Source organism: Coturnix japonica, chromosome 2, assembly GCF_001577835.2.
Source record: "Coturnix japonica isolate 7356 chromosome 2, Coturnix japonica 2.1, whole genome shotgun sequence".
Classification (NCBI taxonomy): domain Eukaryota; kingdom Metazoa; phylum Chordata; class Aves; order Galliformes; family Phasianidae; genus Coturnix; species Coturnix japonica.
The window spans coordinates 78,770,241-78,791,319 of NC_029517.1; the positions used below are offsets into that span (position 1 = coordinate 78,770,241).

General features: G+C 39.2%; 2 protein-coding genes across 14 annotated transcripts in view; one reads left to right on the forward strand and one right to left on the reverse strand.

The window, feature by feature from the left end:
* Positions 1-210, reverse strand: part of BBS9 (Bardet-Biedl syndrome 9) — a 255,445-nt gene extending 255,235 nt beyond the window's left edge. For 2 of the 8 annotated variants that reach the window (XM_015855026.2, XM_032442562.1), the window contains exon 1: positions 19-205. The gene's annotated coding sequence lies outside the window, so the exon portion shown is untranslated. Of the gene's footprint in view, positions 1-18 lie in introns of all 8 variants that reach the window. The other 6 variants (XM_015855028.2, XM_015855027.2, XR_001553371.2 and 3 more) reach the window with 5 other exon arrangements.
* Positions 192-19,532, forward strand: NT5C3A (5'-nucleotidase, cytosolic IIIA). 6 transcript variants are annotated; one of them, XM_015855035.2, is made up of 11 exons: positions 409-628; positions 5,448-5,542; positions 9,224-9,330; positions 15,413-15,511; positions 15,921-15,990; positions 16,684-16,730; positions 17,117-17,202; positions 17,454-17,543; positions 18,065-18,227; positions 18,578-18,778; positions 19,195-19,532. In XM_015855035.2, the coding sequence occupies exons 3-11, from the start codon at positions 9,229-9,231 to the stop codon at positions 19,294-19,296; spliced, it is 960 nt and encodes a 319-aa protein (XP_015710521.1). In that variant the 5' UTR covers positions 409-628; positions 5,448-5,542; positions 9,224-9,228; the 3' UTR covers positions 19,297-19,532. The 6 variants fall into 6 exon arrangements, with proteins under 6 accessions (XP_015710518.1, XP_015710521.1, XP_015710522.1 ...); XM_015855036.2 differs by lacking the exon at positions 5,448-5,542 and adding an exon at positions 11,761-11,809; XM_015855037.2 differs by lacking the exons at positions 409-628; positions 5,448-5,542 and adding exons at positions 8,722-8,847; positions 11,761-11,809.
* The last annotated feature ends 1,547 nt before the right edge of the window (positions 19,533-21,079 follow it).

Consider the following 21,079-nt stretch of genomic DNA (forward strand, 5'->3'; position numbering starts at 1 on the left):
GAAGCGGCGGGAGCTTACCAGACCGGCAGCAGAGCGAGAGGCCGCACGGAGCGCAGGGACTCCCGGCCACACGCCGTGGCCGCCCTCGGGACGCGGAGGCCGGCAGCGCCTCGGGCGCCGTTGCCGTGACAACGTGCGGCACGGTTGTGCTGGGAAACGTAGTAGGGCGCCGCCGGAAGTGTGGCCTGCGCGCCGGGTTCTCCCACTACAGCCCGCGGGGGGGGATAGAAGGTAAGCGGGGAAGGAGGAGGTTCAGCTGCGTTCCTCCGGAGCTTCCTCAGCTCCCGCTGGGCACTCTCCCTTCTCTTAGCTCTCATCGGAACCTTTCCGTGCTCTGTCGCGGGTTCCCGCTGCACGCGGTGTCCCCGGGCTCCCCCTTTCACGCTCGTGGTTCCGCCCGCACGCAGCGCCCCGCGTGGAGTCCCGTAGTGCGCGCCCGCCGGGCGGGCTGAGGGTGCCGTGTGCTGTGTGTTGTATGTTGTGTGCTGTCATGGACCGAGCGGCCGTGGCCAAGATGGGGGCGGTGGCCAGCGCCAGCGTGTGCGCCCTGGTGGGCGGCGTGGTGCTGGCCCAGTACATCTTCACCATGAAGAAGAAGACGGGCAGGAAGACGAAGATCATCGAGATGGTACGTGGGAGCGGCCGGGTTCGGGCGGGCGCCGGGTTCGGTAGCTCCTGAAGGGCGTGTTCGGCCCTCTGTGAAACTGGGAAGCAAAAAGATGGAGCCGTCTCGGTGTTGGCTTTGGTAGATGTGTTGTTATTCAAATGACCGCTGGTGTAAAGTTAGGTGTAAAGGGACGTAGCGCAGGCGATATGCTGGTGCCCCCCATAGCCTTCACACCTCGCGTTTATCTATGGGTGTCACCGTGCTGAAGGGCTGAACAGAAATCAGCACGGCCTTTTGTGCTGGCTGCTGGCTGTTCTTTGATTCCCTGCGGGACCTCGCCAAGAAGCTCAGGTGTTTTGATTGAGTTAAACACGGAAACACGAAGAGTTGGCTGAGAACAGTCAGAACTGTGTATGCAGAGCGGGGCGTCTCACTTGGCTGTGGTACACGACATTGAGCAGTAGAAGTCATTCAGTGCTGTGTTTGATATTGTGGGCCCAGAGAAGAATTCCAGCCGGTGTTCTTAATCACAGCCCTCGTACCTGCTGCCGGATAAAGTATTTCAGTGGTGTTTGCAGTCATCCATCACATTGCTCAGTGATCTGAGTGGAATGTTTTGCTTTTGGTTTCTGTGAGGTCCCGTACAGAGCAGAGATTGGCAGTCTAGATAGTGTTTTGTTGGGTTTGTTGTAAAGATTTTGCCTTTGCTACTGAAATATATATATATATTGTGTCAATGACAAATGGATTTCTAATAAATGAATCTCTCAGGTAACATTTTCAATTACATGAATCTGTGATCCTAAATAGATAGTTCTGACAGTCCTGCTTTTAGGATCACAGCTGTTCAGAACTTTCAAGTTACAAGAGAAAGGCAGAGCTTGATCCAAGGGTGGCAGCTTTTTTGTATGAAAATATTTTAGTGATACTATGACTAGTATAGTATGATAGAGATACTATATATCAATGTGATCTGCTTGCTCCCAGAGCTGTCGTTTCAACTGACAGTCAAATTGTCATCTCCCTCTGTTAATTTCTTTAGTACATCAGCTGCAAGTCTTCTTCAAGGAGTATTTTCCATGAACATATATAATTAGGCTGGGATGTTTCTCTTACTTCAACATAAGGAAATTATGTAAATGTCATGCCAAGGATTTCAGTCTGTCAAATAAGGGAGAAAATGCATGTAAGTGTTAATTTTACCTGAATGTTTTGTATTCTGGAGAAGTTTCTGAAATGGTTTTATGAGTTTTGCAGGGTTCAAGATTTCCTGGAGAGAAATAAGTGAAAACAGTAAGAAACGAGGTAGCTGTTACTTATCTCCCTTCTTTAAGAAGTAACGGAAAGTATTCTGTGAGCATGACTGTCATAAGGTTGTGTGCAAAGGCTTTATTATTATTTTCCTTTACTTGCCAGTCACTGGCAAGAGTGGCTTCTTGTTTTATAAGTGACCAGGGTAATGACTGCTGTTAGTCAGCAACCTCCAAGTGGAGAAGGAAATGAAGGAGTGTATAAGATGTAGTATATTGATGACACTATCTTTCAGGAATCTAAACTGCTAGTATGTGAAATCCTGTCAGGCAAGTGTTTCTTTCCTCTACCAAGGCAAAGATGAGTTTGAGCCTCAGCAAATGGGAATCAAAAAGCGGAATGGAAGGAATATGGACACTCTCATGTATCACGTGGGACTTACTGGGTGTTGCTGGAAATTTACCAGCAATGATAATTGTACCTGTTGAGGTAAAAATGACACAACTTGTGTTAAATTGTCAGGGCAGGTCTGGAAAATGTTTCAAATCTTTTGCTTCAAGAAATGTGAATGTCTGCCTCTTACCAGTTACTGGCACTTGAATGAATACCATTCATAGGCAAATTACCTATTTTGTTCTGTCTTGCCTAGTTGTAATTCATGCTAATTATCTTCAACACGTCAATCCCCTTTCCTCTTTCTCCATGCGTGCATACAAGCATACTGTTTTCCAGTGTGCTGAAGGCTGTGAAGAGTAAGCCTTTAGAGATTATAAGGAAAAACAGCCTGAGAGAGGAACAGCCTGATAGACCTTATTGCTGTGGGCTGGTGCAGTTGTCAGAAGGTGCTTAATTCTCGAGCTTGTAGGAAGTGCAGCTGCAGTAGACAGTGCCGAACAGCAGGTGGCTGCGGTGTGCACTTCCCATCAGTTGCAGAGGGACTCTCTGAATGTGGATTAACACTCTTTACAAATAACTTGTCATTTAATATGCCCTGTCCAGCAACAACCGGCATTTCCTGGCCACTGCTGTCTCCAGATCAGACATGTACAGCTGAACTGCTGTCTCCTGGAGCGGCAGCTATGTCTGCTGCCTGTTAAACGCTCAGCACCGAAACTTGGCTGTTCCCATCACATGCTGACTGCAGCCAAGAGGCAGAAATAGCTCACAGCCACTTTCCCCACCCTCTTTTTCTAACTAGCATGCAGTGAGATATAAGGACAGACAAGTCTGGGCAAAATAATTTGCTGAGTATACTGTAGTTATAGGTATGAAGAATAAAACTTTGGATATCAAGACAGCCTTTTACTCTGGGCTCCTTCCAGACAAATTGCTGTGCAGCAGTTGGTCTGCAGTGAGATCCTGGTGTAGAGGTCTTCATATGACAGTCGTGTTGACAAGTTGCAGTTGTTTTCTCTTACCAAGAAGTACTCAGCAATGATCAGCTGCTTTCGAACATCAAAGAACTTACCACAGTCGCTGCAGGCAGCTTCTTAGTCCCTTGTCAGTCATGCAGCACTTTGTCTAATACTGCCATTAATTTGGCATCTGTGGCTGTTGTGCTGATCTCCTCTATCACTGACAAAGTTTCTGACCATTTAAAAAATCATACATCCTTCCTTGTAAGTCCATTTTCCTAATCTGACCGCCCAAGGTACTGAGACTCTTGTATTTGAATGTTAAAAAAGTATTGACAGTTAGATTAGATGATCTTGTAGGTCCTTTCCAACCTTGCGATTCTGTGATTCTAGAAGTGGACGTGTGCTTAAGGCTGCAACTCACAGGTCAAAAGTGAGACCACTTGTGTTTAAATCCTGAAATAACTGTATTCATTTTGTTCAGTAATGCCAGCAAAGTCAGAATTGCACCAAGTAACTAAATGCAAACAACAAATACAAGGGAACTGTTGAATAATACTTATGTAAACTCTGTATATTATACACAGTGGTGGACGGAAATGTGGCTTCTGCTTTCAGATATGCCAGTCTTTAAGTAGAATGTTCTTAGAGTGGAATTATTCTAGTTTTTTGTTTGTTTGTTTGTTTGTTTGTTTTTAAGTTATGTAGGGCATAACCCAGACTTGGACACTGAGTATTCACTAAGTGTCTAAATACAGAATTTCAGACTTATGATGCTTCTGGGTTGTGGTTTAAGACAGCAGGTAGTTAAACATTACAGTCTGTCATACAGTCCCCCTCTATGCAGTAGGACTGGGGAGAGAATCAGGGGAAAAAGAAAGTAATGCACAACCCAACTGCTTACCACCCTCTGACCAGTGCCTGGCCAATCCCCTAGCAGCAGCAGTGTCCTGTTCCCCAACCCACAGCCAACTCCACTCCATTCTGCAGTTTCCTTACATTATGTCATATGATATGGAATATTAGTAGGGAATATCCCCTTGGCCAGTTCAGGTCAGCTGTCCTGGTTCTGTCCCCCTCCCCTCAGCCTTCTGTGCCCTCCATACCCCTCACTGGCAGGACAGTACCAGAAGCTGAGGAACTGAAGTGTCTTGGGCTCCATGCAGCACCGTGTAGCAACAACTGCAACATGGGAATGTCATCAACACTGTTTTTCTCCTAAAGTCAAAACGTAACATCCTAGCAGACACTATGAAGAAAAAAGAAATCAATTCTGCTCCAGCTAAAACCATGACATTTCGCTGCCAAGAAAGGTTCTTGATTTAACTTATTCTTTCTAATTTTTCCTTACTTATTAGCTATAGTTTCCTTTTACCCTCTTATACTAGGAACTAATTGCCTGCTCTGTAAATTGGATTGGTGAAATAATCCAGATTTATTGGAGCTTTTGTTTTCTACATGAGTTTGTGGTTCTCCACTATGATGCTCAGACAGAATGAGTACCACTGAAATGTACTATTAACCTCGTTCTTTCCAAGTTCTTGCTCTTTGGTGGAAACTTAATAGTTGTCAGACTGTATTTTTACACTTAGCAGATATTAACAGTTAGTTGTTTCCTAGGGTTTAGTACATCAGTACATTAGCGGTAGTAATGTAGTACGTTGTATAGTAGTAACACAGAAGCAGTAGCATTGATACAAAGTGTTTTGAACATGTCCTGTATCCCTTCCACAGAGCAAATCCAGAGGTAAAGAAATAAAAGACGTCCTGTTGTATTTTTGAATGGATCAGATAGCCAGAAACACCCACAAGGCACTGGGACACAGATGGCAAAACAATGTGTTACTCTTCTGGTCATCCTACTGTCTATTACTCTTAACATGAGTGTCTGGCAGCTGCAATTCATGTCTAGAAGTCAGTGAATTATTTTTTTTATTATTATTTTTTGAGATGTTTAAGTGAAGGTCTGTACTGTAAGAGACCATAGCAGTTAAAAAATTAATTAGTCTCAGCATGTAACTTTAACTGCGGTATTATATTAACACAGCAATCTTTCGTGAGAATTTTAGTGTCTGGTAATATATTATGGGTTAAACTTTGTCCTGCTGACTTGGCTTTCAGACTGGGTCCTGCAACTCTGCCATTCAAGGGTCAGAGTTTATTTGATCTAGATACAGAATTCTTAGGCTTGGTGAATCTAAGCTTTTTTTTTTTCTTCTTCTTCTTGCAAGCAGATAAGAGGAGAATCAACAGCAACTGTTTCAGTCCAGGCCTTGGGTTTAATGCAAGCTCCATTCTAGACAGCATTACACGGGAAGCTTCTAGGAAGGCAAGCACTTGTTTTTAAATTCTTTTATTGTATGTACCCATAGACATAATACAGGATATTTCATAATAAAAAGTATACATGCAAATGTAGTGTTTGGAAAGTAAAAGTACATCTCATTAAAGTTATATAATTATGCAAGCTGAGCTTCTGCACATCTAATAGCTAACTAAGGATTTATAAATATACGGCTGTGTCTACGTACTGTCAGTACTTAGGATTGGATACTGTTTGACTAGATATTTTGTAGAGGGATTAGTTCTACCAACAGCCTCACGTGTAAGCCTTTTTCCAGTATTCCCAGTTAAGGTAGGGAGTCCTGTATTGCATTTGATCTTTCAGCTGCAAGTTTAGCTATCCATCATACATTTGATTGCACATGTGTCTGGAGTAGAACAGCACTAATAACTTTTTATAGTTCAATCATAAATGGCCAATCTGTAGATGACCTCTTGTGTCATAAAGAAGGATTGGTTTTGGATGAGTTCTGGAAAATCTGTTTTGAATAAGGCTGCTAAACACGTCCTCGGATACATTACTGACCTCTAAAATCTGTTCTGTGTGTGCATTATTTTTACCATTTTTGAAACATGATAGTTGAGAAGCCAAAACACAATCTCACACTCTCATCTCCGATGGTACTGCTGAATCTTAAAAGTCTCTACATTGAGGGTTTTTTGTTCTGAAGGCAGGATTCTTGCCCTCATTTTGTCCTTACCAGTCCAGAATGAAATCCATTTCTGAGCTTTTTTTTTTCTACCAAGTGCTATTCATGCTGTTTCTGTTTAAACAATCTCTTACATATCTACATTCCTTGCAAGTTAACTCTGTAATACATACACATGCATTCATATACATACTGTGCTTTGTATTGCATCATACCAACTATAAGTATGGCTAGCATTTTTTACAGTAAAACCTCTACCAGAAAAGTTAGTTTACCTATGATTCCTGCAAGACGTCCTTCCAAAGCTTTATTTAGCCCAATTTCATTAAGCTGAACACTTATCCATATGGTTGTTATTTACAAATACATAAAGCAATTGCTGGCAGCAGTATGATGCTCATCAACTCAACTTAATAGGGCATGAGGAAAAATCATGTTTGAATTACTTTTATTTTTTCCTCTTTTTTGGGTATGTTTTTCTGCTCTGTTTGAATGTTTGAGTGCTGAGGTTCAGTTTTTCCCTGTTTCCTAATTTGCAATATACATATTGGCAGGTCTTATTACAAAAGCAAAAATTGGAAGAAAATTCCTTAACGTATAACAGTGATTCTGCAAGGGTTTCCTTAAAATTGGGAAATTTTATGTGTAGGTATATTCAGTTCAGTTGTAGTAGGCTCGCTAATCAAGGCTGAAAGGTAGTAAGCTCATGAAAAGCTCAAGTTTATCCTGTAGAAGCATTCAATGAGCTCTGTTTTCTGTAGTAAATTCTAAAGAACAGAAAAGACCTTAACATGACTTCTTTCTTGATCTCTCCAAACTGATTTGAGTTTAGTTGAAGTATTCAGCTTTTTACTTAAAGGTCAGCTGATTTGCTTACATAGCTTATCTGTGCCCTGTTCATTTCTTTTCCCAAGGAAATAAGTTGAACGTAGGGCAGAGGTAAAACTCACAGAACTAGTCTGTCTTTGCTTTAGACTAGAAACTTTCAGTACTTTGAAAGCATCCTGAATCTCTACAAACCAAGTTCATTTAACACACCACCAGATGAAAGTAGAACCTTTTCATAGTCTTGTATTGCCAACAAATCACCCAATGTTTCAAGCTTTGCTCTTTTTTGTTTTCAGTCTTTTTCTGCTTACAGTATTCTGCAGTTGAGTTACATGGTCCTTTGGCCTTCAGCCAAAGAAAGAAGGTTAAAATAGAAGCTATCTGTTGAAATGGCAATACCTCTTCCATTTCTGGCTCTCAAAATACATTTAAATGACCTTCGGCATTGTGAAAGTAGACATACCACTCTGGATGTTGTTTCCCTCTCTTTGTAAAAGAAACAGTAATTCTACTTCACCTCTTAGCAGGAGTTAAATGCCAAACAGCAAGTGTCTCAACTTGGCAGTAGCGGAACAAAGTCAGTAGTAGCCACTTGTTCTCTGGTAGTCAGTTGTGTAAAGCACACCATGCAAAGATTTCCTGGGGCTGTAAATACCATTTCCTTTATTTTGTCTATAAGAAGTTTCATGTACTGTATTTTCACTAAAGTGAAAGCATGCTGTTATTAGAGATAGTGTAGATGTTTTTCTCAGAATTAGGTGTTGGCTGTATTAATGCTTACAGAAATTTTGCATCATTTTCTAACTTTTGCTAATACCGTATTTGTACATTTAAAATGCCAATTCAGTGTTCAGTATCAGCTGAAGTTTTCGCTGGTTCACTGGATCAAACTACAGTGTACAGCTGATAAAATGGAGGCACTCTCTGTAGGTCACAGTCTGGGGAAACCTGACAGACTGCATACTGGCCTACAGTTGGAACGCGGGCACAAAGCTTCTATGGATCCACTGTACCATTCAGAAAACATCCTCTGATCGATTTAGTTTTTCATTTGTTTCATACAGAAAAACAGCAGCACATATTCCTTAAAAGGAAATTTTCTTAGCTAAAGATATTTCTAGAATCCTGGTCATGTGTTATGTTTGCTGTGTTTGTAGTTAGTCTGAAATTGTTATCACAAACCTAAGGTTGAACATGAATTAGAATATAGCATAGGGAAGCTTGTTGTTGCTACAGCTGTGGAGTTACCTTCATGTGACACATTCAAGTGGGAGCATGGATGGTTAGAAAATGCCTCCTTCCTCCTCTTAAAAATAAAATACATCCTCCTTATCACCTAGTTACACTCTTTGATCTGGCAGTAAGCCCAATGACTACCTTCTGCAAGTATGTCGAGTCAGCGTGCCACTCAGAAGCCCTGACAAACAAACCTCCTTGATTTCCTGTTTCAGTATTGCCTGCTTACTTAAAGTCAAAGCAGAGGGATCACTTAAGTGATCCATTTGCTGCTTTCCTCCTTTGGAGCAGTCCAAATTTGCCTACTGCATCCATGAAAGCTGTTCATTCAGTGAAGGTCAAAGGTTTTGTTGTTGGTGCACCAGCTGATCATCTGTATGCCGTCAGGCTGCACTGCTGAGCATAACAAACTGCTGTGCAGTGCTGACGTGCGTCACAGGACCCTGGGGTTTTGCACGGGGATTAGTCAGGCTGTATTTGGAAACGCCCTCAACTGCACCTTGCGCTGCTATATTAGTGTTTCCCAAGCAAGAGGAATTTTCTTTTGCTTCTGCAGCTGCTCCTGCAAAACCCTCCGGTAAGTGTGCACAGCTTGTCAACAGGACCAAATGTCTTGTGCTTGCATTTTTAAGCCTGATTTAAGAGATGAGGCATTGTGTATGATTGTTTACCATGAGAAACTGTATTTCTAAAATATATATTTGTTAGCTTAGAAATGACAAGAGCACTGAAGGAATAAATATATTTACCAGTTTTTTATTGAAAAGGGTAACTCAATTTGCATTCTTCTACTTGTAAATATGTATCAGAGTAGTCTTAAGCGTGGGTATATTCAGGGTGGTCTGGCTGTGTACCTTGCATGTCTGCTTTTATTTCTATACAGCAGGAATAGCAAACATTACGTAATATAGCAGACCAATTCTTAAAAGGATTTGGTTGATTTTTGTTGGCAGCCTGTATGCAAGCCCTGCATCTCTGGACTCTGCTTTCCACCTATGCAGTTGCAGTAGGACAAAATCAAGGACAGAAGAATCAGGAGTGCCCTAAGCTCAACGCACAGGTACTCTCCTTTAAAAGCACAAGAGAAAACACTGTTGTCATGTTTTCTGTAAACACTCCTTTCAGATTTTTATGTTTTGTGTTTTTTTATTTTGTTTTTTTTAATCAAACTAAATATCAGAATCCACCACACTAAGTGGAAGAAAAGATGTAAATAAGCAAAATAAAGCAGGAAAAAATACATATTTAGTGTGCATCATACTCTGCTTCTTAAAATAGCTTAGGTAGTCAAGCCACACAGTTATTTCACATAGCCAGGGGAACTCTAGTTCTGCAAGATATTTTAATGCAACTGTGAAGATATTCAGTGTTCTGCTGTTTCCATACTAACCATTTCCATACTAACGTTTACCTATTTACTCTGTAAAAGTTGTCCTAAGGCTATTTCTTGACAAAACTACCAATAGCAAAACTTAATTGTTAATATTTATGGGTAATTTCTCACCGTATTTGAGTTTACATGTAATGAACATGAGCTGCAGTATGTTTTTGATTTGGGTCATCAGGAATTGAAAAATACTGTCCTGAGTTCAGCTCATGGTAGTGGACTCCATAATCACTAGTGCCGTTCTCTTGCCTAGCTGCACACAGTGGAGTGATCAGTGAGACCCCACTCTCCTGCTGTAACTTTTGGTGCTCCTGTCTAAAAGACAGCTGGGGCTGCTGAGAGAAAATTGTTGTGCTCCAAGATCGAAAGTCAAGTTGTCTGAAATAAAGGCAGTGATCTGTATTTGAGCACACTGAAGCGCTGTATGAGCACATACAGACAGAGGAAAACATACACACACATCCCTTATTGTAGCTTTTGTTCCAGCCACAGTGTGGCTTCTTGCATTTCAAGTATTGCAAATAGCAGAAGTTACATGATGCTAGCTTGCTTTTTAAACTTTTTTTTTCCTAAACTTTGTTTTTAGTGTAAGCAGATAAAAATAGAGCTATGTAATATCGTCAAAAGGGAAATGGAAAATAAAAATGGAAATTTAAAAAAAAATGGAAAGAAAATGGAAAATAGGATATATTTATCAATTAAAGGATGTGCCTTTTTTCTTTATAATTTCACCTAACGCACTTTCTGCCACCAAGAACACCAAGATCCAATATTCTGTAACTTGCCAGGGTATCAGTTCTCGCAGCTATCACTTATATCATACCCTGCCTTTTTTGGTATCCGTCCACAAGTAAGTATATGTGATAGCTAGTCATAGACCTTGGAATTGGGCATTTGCAGTTCCCAAAATAAACATCATTTATAGCATTTTACCTAGAAATTAGCACAGGCTAGACAATTAACAAATAATCAAGCCTTAACTATTTTTTCATTTTAACTTGCATTTTTCTTGTTCACAAATAATGTTAATGGATCCCTCTTGTTGCAAGCCCATTCTTGCCTGTTCTCTGTATCATAAGTTAATTGGTTTGGAGCTTAGTCTAGCACAAGTTTCCTTCCAGGCTGTCGGAGCAAAATCACATAATACTTGAAAATCACAAACTATCAGTAGTGTCATGCTAGTTCTTATTCATTTTCTTATCACTTCAGTGACATTGTGGTCATCTAAAGTACTCACTCCATTGTTGAGAATTGTAGAAAAGTCTCCTTAATATTTTACCCACCTGTGATGCTCGGTGTTTTCGTAGCAATGCTTTTTGTGATGCATCCATACTAGTTCAGTCTTTGTAAAAAAAAGAGAAAACTTTGTGTCTGCCAAGTCGTGTATTCTTACAGGGGTATTTGGAAAAAACTCAGGCAAAGTATTTTTATATGTCCTTGTCTGAAGCACTGCTTAGCAGACTCATGCTGATGATCTCTTATATTTTTAGTTGTTACAAGGTAATATTTCCTTCTATTTATCTATATTTTGTTGTGAAATAAGCCACCTCTCTATGTGCTTAGGATAACAAGTCATTCATCATCTCATTCTTCCCCAACAAAAATTACAGATAGTAAAGCTACCTAAGGTTCCACAGCTGTCCTTCACATAGGTGTATTTTTATTAGTTACTACTTTAATTGACTTTTTTTTTTTTCATTTCTTTTTAATCACAGGAAATATTTTTACCTTACTGGGCAGCAGGGGGGATTCAGAAGTTCAGTATATTCTTAACTCCAGAATATGTGTACACAAGGGTACCATATTAGTGATTATCACCAGCTCTTGTTCAATAGTCTGAGCTGCATATGCTTAGATATACAGTCTCAAGTACTGATGATATATATAAGCAGCACTCAAATACAACATGAAAGCAACTCTGCACACTTGCAGAACAATTATATATAGGAAACTAAAAAAAATAATAAAGTTCAAAATGGTCTTCACAGTATGTACCTTTCCTGTTAATTTAACCCAGCTACATAGATGTATGTCTCATGTACTAAATAGATATGTTATGCTCAGAACTGGCATTGTTGTAAATGACCATTCTGTGGTTTGTAGGACGGGGATTTCCACACCTGCGTGAATCCAATATTGTTCATTCGTCAAGGTATGAATATAACATTGTTCACTACAAAAGAATTTCCTACATCCTTAGTTCAGTTACTTGCTATCAAAAATAATCCCATCTTTTTATCCTTTTCATAAATCAAATAAAGCTAAGCCTTAAAATAATCATCTTCATTTTTATCCTTGTTGCTTCTCTTTGAAAGCTCCTTAAAAACATTTAAGACTAGAAACTTAAATATGCTTGTGGCCAGCATATATGCCAGCCACAAATTACCTTTGGGAGTTATCAACTTTTAACATAGGCTTCCAAAAGCTACCGGTCTCTATGAGCTATTTCAATAATGTACTGATGTGCTAGAAAATAAAACTCTTCTCACACCTTTATAAAATGACAGAATAAAGAAGGTCACTCAGGTATCATGATGAAATATGAATTTCTTTTCCTGTGCTTACATAGTTTTAGTCTTGTACATAGAAGCTCCTTGCTCCTAAAAGGATTCTTATCTTTGCTAGGTGCCCTGGAGTATTTTTATTTGAATGTTTCTCCATATAGAATCACAGGATGGCTTGGGTTGGAAGGTATCTCCAAGGCAATCTAGTTCTAACTCCCCTGCCACAGGCAGGCTTGCCAGCCACTGTATCAGGTTCTAGATCAGATGGCCCAGGGCCCCATCCAACCTGGCCTTGAGCACCTCCAGGTATTAGCATCCACAGCCTCTCTGGGCAGCCTATTCCAGAACCTTACCACCCTCTCAGGGAAAAACTTTCCCCTGACATCGAATCCAAATATCCCCTCTTTTAGTTTAAAACCATTACCCCTTGTCTTATCACTACCTACCTGTATAGAAAACTGATTTCCCCCCTGCTTATATGCTTCCTTTAAATATATACGTTCTTTCCTGTCAACTGGTGCATCAGAATTATGGGCCTTCTGCACATGTTGAGTTGAATACTAGAGCTTTATTGAGCAATCTGTAGAAACACAACTTCTATCACATTACTTACACTTCTCTAATTAGCATTATTTCACACTTTGTTCTTTTATCTGTGTTACCAGTTCCATCCAATTTGAATCCGTTTGTCTGTTTCAACTATGAAGAATGGTAAATACAGAATAAAAAAGCAACAGTAAGACTGAGCAGAAGTGTGAGACACAGGAGAAGACAGTTTGTTAGAAAAATGGTGATTGCTTATTAAGTAGTTCCATTTATATCTAATATGATAAAGCCCAAGTAAAATAATTGTTCTTAAAAGTTCAGTTGCAAATGTGAACACAAGCAAGTAGCCATCAAGACAGTAGCTCTTTCGTCATACTGTACTTGTATGGGGCATTGAGTTTTATCAGATTGGATAGTGAAAACTTGGGTTTGACAGTGAGCATACCAGTGGTAGTGAAATTTCATGGGTTGTGCTCATTGCAAAAGACCTTTTTTCCCTCTAAATTAAGATACTACTCTTCACCTGACTTCAGTTCTTTTATAGAAATGAAAAATGCATTAGAAATAACCAAAAAAAGTGACCTTGAGAGTAAAACTTTACAACATCAAAGCTGGAAACTTTCATCATACTCAAAATCTTAAGCAATCTCTTAACATAATCTGCCGAATTCTTTACTAAGGGTGGTGTTTCAAAAACTTACAAAAGGCCTCTGCTAGTAAAGCACTTGCAAGCAGTCTAGCTTTCCTCATGCAGTCTCTCCTTGTGATTTCTTCATCTCCACCAACAACTACTCTGTTTAGATCAGGTACATTATGAAGCCTGTTGCTTAGTAGCTAAGTAAGCCCAATAATATTTGAACTACTTCTTACAAAAAAAAAAAAAACAAAAAAACCAAACAAACAAAAAAAAAGAACATTTAGATTTCACTTTGTTTAACTTTTGCATTCCAGATCTAAAAGTATACATATAATATGCTTCCCAAAAGTCAAAGGAATTGGATTAGTCAATTCACAGTGAAAGGTTTATAAAACAGTCAAATTGCATTGTCTTTCATTGTAGAGAAACAATTGCTATATACCACCGAGTAACTCGTAAGGTTTGGTTTACCAGCACAATGTGAAATACAAAAGAAATACTGGAATACACCTCTAAAGGGTTGCAGGTTGTCAGCGTTTTGGTTTATGCAGCTAGATCACTTTATGTACATCTACGTATAACAGTGAAATAATATCTGTAAATGCTTTACAGATACATCTCTCATAAGATGAGGGAATTCTTTAATAGGTATCTTTCACAAAGGTACTTCATACTTATTGGCTTTCTTGGTGAATCCCAATCTGGGATGCAGTTGACGGCTGGAAATTAATCCAGATGTACCTTTTTTTTTTTAATTTGCTGTGTTAATGAAATTAACAGGGCACTGCAGCTGCACAGAAAAGGACAACTACCGCGGGTTAGAATGTATCACGTATGCTATGGCAAAGACTTTTTCTTTATATTTCTCACATCTGCAGAAAAACAGAAAAACCCTACATCTTCCAAACTGAATAAAAGAAATGCGGGTTTCTTTTTTTTATGAGGCTTATAAAGGTAGCAGGTACCCTGCCACGACTTGAGAATTGTTGGCAAGGTACTCTGGTATATACAAGACTTTTTGGGTGGGTAGAAAACCTAAAAAATTATCAGAGACTCAAAATTAGACTTTTAGAAGGGTCTCCATTTTCTGTTTTCATTACCTTCTTTGTGGACATCAGCCAGAAATTGGCTATTAAATTATTTGTCATGTTTGACAAATGGGAGCATTGGTGTGGAGGAAGCAATGCAATCTAGCGCAACTAAATGTAGAATTTACACTTGGTGCAACTACTTGTTTCTAGCTAAGCGTAATTAGAGAAGAGTATTTGGCAATTACCAACTGTATTTGAGTCAATATTACCATATTATTTCTAACAAAATATATCAAATGTATAAGCGAAGGTATTATGTGAAAGGTCAATGTAGCCTTTCAGTTGAGGCCATTTCAGGGCAGAAAGATGGTAACTGAGATACGGGTGTGTTGAAGAATGTTATGATTCAAACAAATGGGCCAGGACAAAATCAAGAACTGTAAGAGATGTGGAAAAATGTGCCTTGTAAAAGAAAATTGAAGCAACCAGGTTTCTTTAGTTCACAAAGAGGGAAGAATTACTCGAGTAAGAACGTGTGAAAAAGAATACTTTACTCCAAGCTGAATTAGCTGAAATTAGAGGAAGAAGTGTTTGATAAAGATTAAGCTAACTTTTCTGAACGTAAAGATAGTTGAGCAGTAGAATACTGTCTTGGGAAAAATAACAGGTCTGTCAGTAGAGCTTGTGTGGAATGGGTCAGACAAATGCCTGCTGAGAATGATGTAGCTGTAATAGTTTGCAAAGTGGATGGTAGATAATATTGAACAATACTTTCAGCTCCTTTTCCCTCACACGGGAGGATCTTTTCTATTACAAATGCATGTGTTTGTAATAGCTAAAGAGACGACCAAAAACTGTACGCAGACATAAATGAATGCTTGCAAAAAGTTTTCTATTTCTTGTCATTTTTAACTTTCCTTCCTGTCCTGTGTATGAAATGGTGTCATGTGAAACAGCAGAGCTTCCAGACAGATGGACAACAGGTATTGCTTGCTCCCCAGCAGGTATATTTCTGTCTTTGTTCTTACTCTTCACAGATGCCAGAATTTCAGAAGAAGACAGTCCACATTAAGGACCCGGGGAGAGTAGAAGAGATTATTTGTGGCCTCATCAAAGGAGGAGCTGCTAAACTTCAGGTAAAAATAGTAAAAGGTGTAACTAGTTCAGAATGAAAGTAATCATATGATTGTTGCTGCGTGCCAAAAATAGTCTGATCTATATATAACAAATCAGCCTTCAGGTAATCTCCAAAACTTGACATCTGTTAACTCTTTTAACAGGCCTTGATCCAACTGTAATTCAGCCAGACGGTAGTCAAGTAAATGATATAAATATGCAAGCTTAGTATTTTCAGGATGTACTCCAATCAAAGGAATTTAGAATAACAGTTTTCTTAGAAAAAAATTATGGCATATTGTGGCTTATCTTATAGTAAAACAGGTTTCTGTGAAAAATATGCTACTCAACTGCAACAGAATTTCTATCCATTCTTTATTTTGTCCCTCTGTGTTGTAAGACAGTTTTGCTTTTTCTTTCCTTAAATAGATTATTACAGATTTTGATATGACATTAAGTAGATTTTCCTACAATGGAAAAAGATGTCCAACTTGTCATAGTGAGTACTTTTTTTTTTTTTTTAATATGGATTGGTTCATTCACTCCTTTCAGTTTTTCTTAGAATTTAATTTTCTGTCTATTATTATTTCTAAACACGTGAGATTTTTATATTGACTTGTTACTGAGGCTGCACATCCTAGTAAAGTAAGAGAGTCTGTGTGTAAGTGAGAGTCTGTGTGTTGTATACATATATATTACTATCCATGTGAATTAAATTCAGTTGTCATTCACTATTACAAAAGAAGATCTGAGCTACAAGAAGTTAGTGACTAGATATGGTAGGGTTGACTTCTGTTGTTGAAAAGCCCATAATAGTCCTGACACCTGCAAGAATCAAATAGTAAACTCCTTGGAATTCTTGACATTTTTGTGCTGTAGCCATCTAGAACAAATGACAATAATTTAATAATGAAGTAGGGATCTTAAAACGTAGGTTGCCTGATAATTATTTCAGAAACACTTAAATCTCAAGAAGTAAGAGGCTTGTCATTGACCTTCTAATATGAGAGGAAGATAGTAATATCATGCTTGTGAAGATAAATGTGCCTCTTATTGGTTGATGGCAAGAAAAGCTCTGAGGAAACATGATGGTATGTTGTCAAACATTGTCTTCTGTGCCATTCACAGCATTGTATAGTGAAGTGAATGAAACGTTATGTCTTGTTTAACACTTCTTTTTCCACCTCTCCAGACATCATTGATAACTCTAAGCTCATCACAGAGGAATGCCGGAAAAAGGTAAATGAAAAAAACATACCAGCTGCTTGTTTGTTGTACAGACAACTGGTTTTATCCCTGGCTGTACTGGGCCAGCATTATGAAACAGGATACTTTAATACTTGAAGCTCTGAGATCTCTCTGGCTCCCTGTAAAGCATCCAGTCACTAACAGAAGTGAATAGAAATACTTCTGTTCTTGATAGCAGCATATAGTTTAGTTTAGCATCCAGTTTTTTCTGAGTAGATAGATCTGCAATCTGACTTTTTACGTGTACAAAAAGTATTTAAGATTCCATTTTATTTAAATAACGTATTTAGAATTTAAGAAGTTTGGAATGATTAGACTAAATACCAAGTACTATTTTATAAAGATACATTAAACATCTGTGTTTTATTTTCCTTCAGTTATTGCAGCTGAAAGAAACATACTATGCTATTGAAATTGACCCAGCCCTCACTATTGAAGAAAAATATCCATATATGGTAGAATGGTAAGAGAAATCTCCTGTATTCTTATTGTGTTAAAATTAGACTTAATAATAGATTCGATTTAAAAATAAGTAAGTTTTTTAAAATGAAATTAATGGTAGTAATTAGCTGTAACGCATTAACTTAATTAATCTCCTGATTGTTACGCTACTGTTTTTGTTTTGCTGTTAATATGAGGTAACAAAAATCAAAAACACAGGATGCTTTTGGTAATGACAGGTGAGTTGCCTGACTTATTTTTCTTATGTTCTAGGTACAATAAATCTCATGCACTACTCATTGAACAAGGCTTACAAAAGGATAAGTTTGCAGAAGTTGTGAGAGAATCTGATGTTATGCTGAAGTAAGTTTCTTTTGATTTGAATAATTCTCTTTTGAAACCATTTCTGCATGTTCTTACTGTGTGTTTTTATGGGGGGAAAATATTCCTGAGAAAGTGACATCTTATTCTTGGAATGTAGAGAACTCTTCATATCCTTTCAGAGAGGCTGAAGTATGTGTAGATTGAATCTTCATTCACAGGCTAAAATTTCCTCCAAACCTTTCATGATAATAAAGACATTCAGCGTCAGTGCAGAGAAGCATGTGCAAATAATATCTTGTTCCTGGAATACTGTACCTATTTACAATGTGGGTATTGAAAACTAAAAACCTTTCAGAAAAGAGTGACAAGAACATTGTCAGACTAGAGCTGGTAGTTCCTACTGATCTGAAGAGTTGAGGCAAAGGAGGAGATGAAGAGAAACGCTCACTGAAGATTAATTTTCTTTTCCAAAGATGATGTAAATGTTTTCAGAAAATTCTGATGTTTCTTGCCTTTTTTTTAAATTGAGATTTGGCTTAGATTTACATCCTGTGTTGCAGGGAAGGATACGAGAACTTCTTTGATAAGCTCAGTGAACATAATATTCCTGTGTTCATCTTTTCTGCTGGGATTGGAGACATTCTTGAGGAAGTTATCCACCAGGCTGGAGTCTACCATTCTAATGTCAAAGTTGTTTCCAATTTCATGGATTTTGATGAAAATGTAGGTATATGTGATTGCTTGTGGGATTTAGTGGCTGTTTATATATACTACGAGATGAACATTTTAATCCCTCAGATGTAGCCATCTGCCCTGCTGTAATTCATTTCCCATAAAGACAACCTTTTACTCAGCCCAGTACACCAATACTCCTCCTCCAGGCAGGGAAGATCACTGCCTCTCTAGTCTTAACAATTACAGTCACTCAGTTATTTAACTGTTATTCACCTTGCTCATAATTAGAGATACAATAGTTAGTCAAATTGTATTTGTATTTACAGATTAATATCTACTTCATTCTATATTATATTTTGTCTATATAGTGCTAGAAATTACTTGTATTTTCTTAACAGGGAATCTTGAAAGGATTTAAAGGAGAACTGATTCATGTTTACAACAAACATGATGGTGCCTTGAAGAACACAGAGTACTTTAAACAACTGAAAGACAACAGTAATATCATACTGCTGGGTGATTCCCAAGGAGACTTGAGTATGGCAGATGGAGTGGCAAATGTTGAGCACATTCTTAAGATTGGCTATCTCAATGATAAAGTAAGTAGCCTCAGATCCTTGAAACTTGGAATGAAATACTTGTGAACTAGCAACATGTTAATTATAATCATTAAATATCAAAGCATTTGGAAATACCAACATGTTTCATGGATTTCTTACTTCTAGTTCCTCCCAGATCCCACCTTCTAATACTGGATTGATAATTGAGCAAAACTGTAATCTTCCAAATAACAAGTTTTGTCCGTGACTCTTCCCCCCCACTTTGGAAACACAATTAATGTCACCTTTCTCCTTCTTTGTCATCCTGTGGAATTCCCCTATGTGGGAGTGACATATAATTTGCATGGCTTATTTATTCTCTGAATTTGATGGAAAAAGATGACATTGTTTTAAGGACGTAAGTATATTTATATTCTAAAACTAAGTGGTCTTTTCTCTGTCTCTTCCGCAATTAGGTAGATGAACTCTTGGAAAAATACATGGACTCTTATGATATTGTCTTGGTGAAAGATGAATCCCTGGAAGTTGCCAACTCCATCCTACAGAAAATCCTGTAAATTGCAGTCTCAAGTCACTGCACTCCTCCCAGGAGGCAACTGAACAGAAGAGCATAAGCATGCAATCTTAAGTGTATCTGTTACTCATTGACAGAACTGTTTAATTTAAAACTTTTATCCTCATTTTGTTATTTTGAAGTTTACGTGGTACCCATTGTCAACTAGAAGCTCCTTTGACTGCTGTTATGCTGTTCTTTATTGTCTCACACTCCTATTAAAACTAGATTTAAATTGGATTTACAGATGTGATAAACTGCTTCTGATGGGGGGTACTGTGGTTTTCTGACTTTCAATCAGGCATTTTAAAGAGCATTTTAGTAAATGTGGCTATTGTGTAAAACTGAAGATGCAAACATCAGCAGTTTTACATCAGTGGTCATGCAGCTTGCGCACACAGCATGAATGGTGCCATTCCTTTTCATTCCTTGAGGAAGTGAAATAAAACTAGGAGAGAGCTTAGATCTGCATTCTCTTCTACTAGCAAATAATGCCTCAAAAAGAAAAAAAGGCCTCTCTCATGTCCAGCTTAAATGCTGACTGAGTAGCACCAGCAAGTAGCACCTTTTCCCCAGATCAGCAGACTTCTGTTACCACACCTGCTGGATCTCCCAAAACAGGAGTCTCAGAAGCCATCCATTTGAGCAGAAAACTGCTTAAAACGGGGGATGCCTGAAGGCGGGATATGGCCCTGGCTGCCTTCCATTTGAGTCATGACTCAGGCGGTGGAGGCCTGGAAGAGCTGAAAGCAGCCTGGTAGTGCCAGTGACATGAGGAGACAGAGCAGCCCGGCCTGCCAGGAGCCTGCCAGCCAAAGCCCTGGAACAGGGAGGGCTTGAAAGCACTGCCAACAGCTGCAGCATTAGCAGAGCTGCTGATCTCCCCACATATTAAAAACATAACATGCTTCAGCCACTGCTGATGCATAACTGAGAGGAGTAAAGACCTGCAAGGTAGAAATGCTGGACAGAATGAGCTGGAGGAGAGAAGGACTTGGGGCAGTGCTGAGCAAGGCCCCACCCAGCTCTAAGGGAAAGTTGCAGGGAAGCTCAGCAGGCAGTTTCTTTAACAGCCCTATATGTTGTGTGTAGGCAGCTGCGGGGATTACGCTACCAGAGCTAACACCAGGGGCAGGGCAGCTTTTGGTATTTCTTAGTTTGAGTGATCATGCTGAATCTTCTGAGAGAGCTGCCAAGTAGAAGTCCAAAAGGCAAAGGCCTTCCAAAAAGCACCAGAGTGTTTGGATGCACCTCTTACTCAACCAGTCTCCATCTGCTAGGGGCTGACCAGGTGCTGCTCCGACTTTACACTGGGACAAGTTTTTCCATTGACAGACGTGTTACCTTTGGAATGCAGATAACAGTACAACTCAGTGTGTGTGAAAGGCAGCTGATACCACAGCTCTCTGCAGCACAGATGAGTCAGCAACATGCGAAGATACCAGCACAAGATCCTTCTGGCACCAGGTGTAACATTTCCCTGGTAACCCGACTATCAGTGCAGGGCAGGGAGCAGGTCTGGTCTGTCAGTGTCCTGTTCCTGAAGCAAGACTGTCCCACATTCTTGTCAAGCATGCCTCAGGATTTCATATGAATGCACTGATTCCTCGCTTCACATCTTTTCCTCAGCCTCATCCACCCCCACAAGAAGCAAGTCATCACTCCTTCAGCAGGATCATCCAACCCAGCCACAACAGAAAATAAGGCCATAGAGAAAAGCATTAGGCAGTATCTTTAAAAAACAATTATCTCAAAGGACCTCCAACAACATTGTAGTCCAAATCACT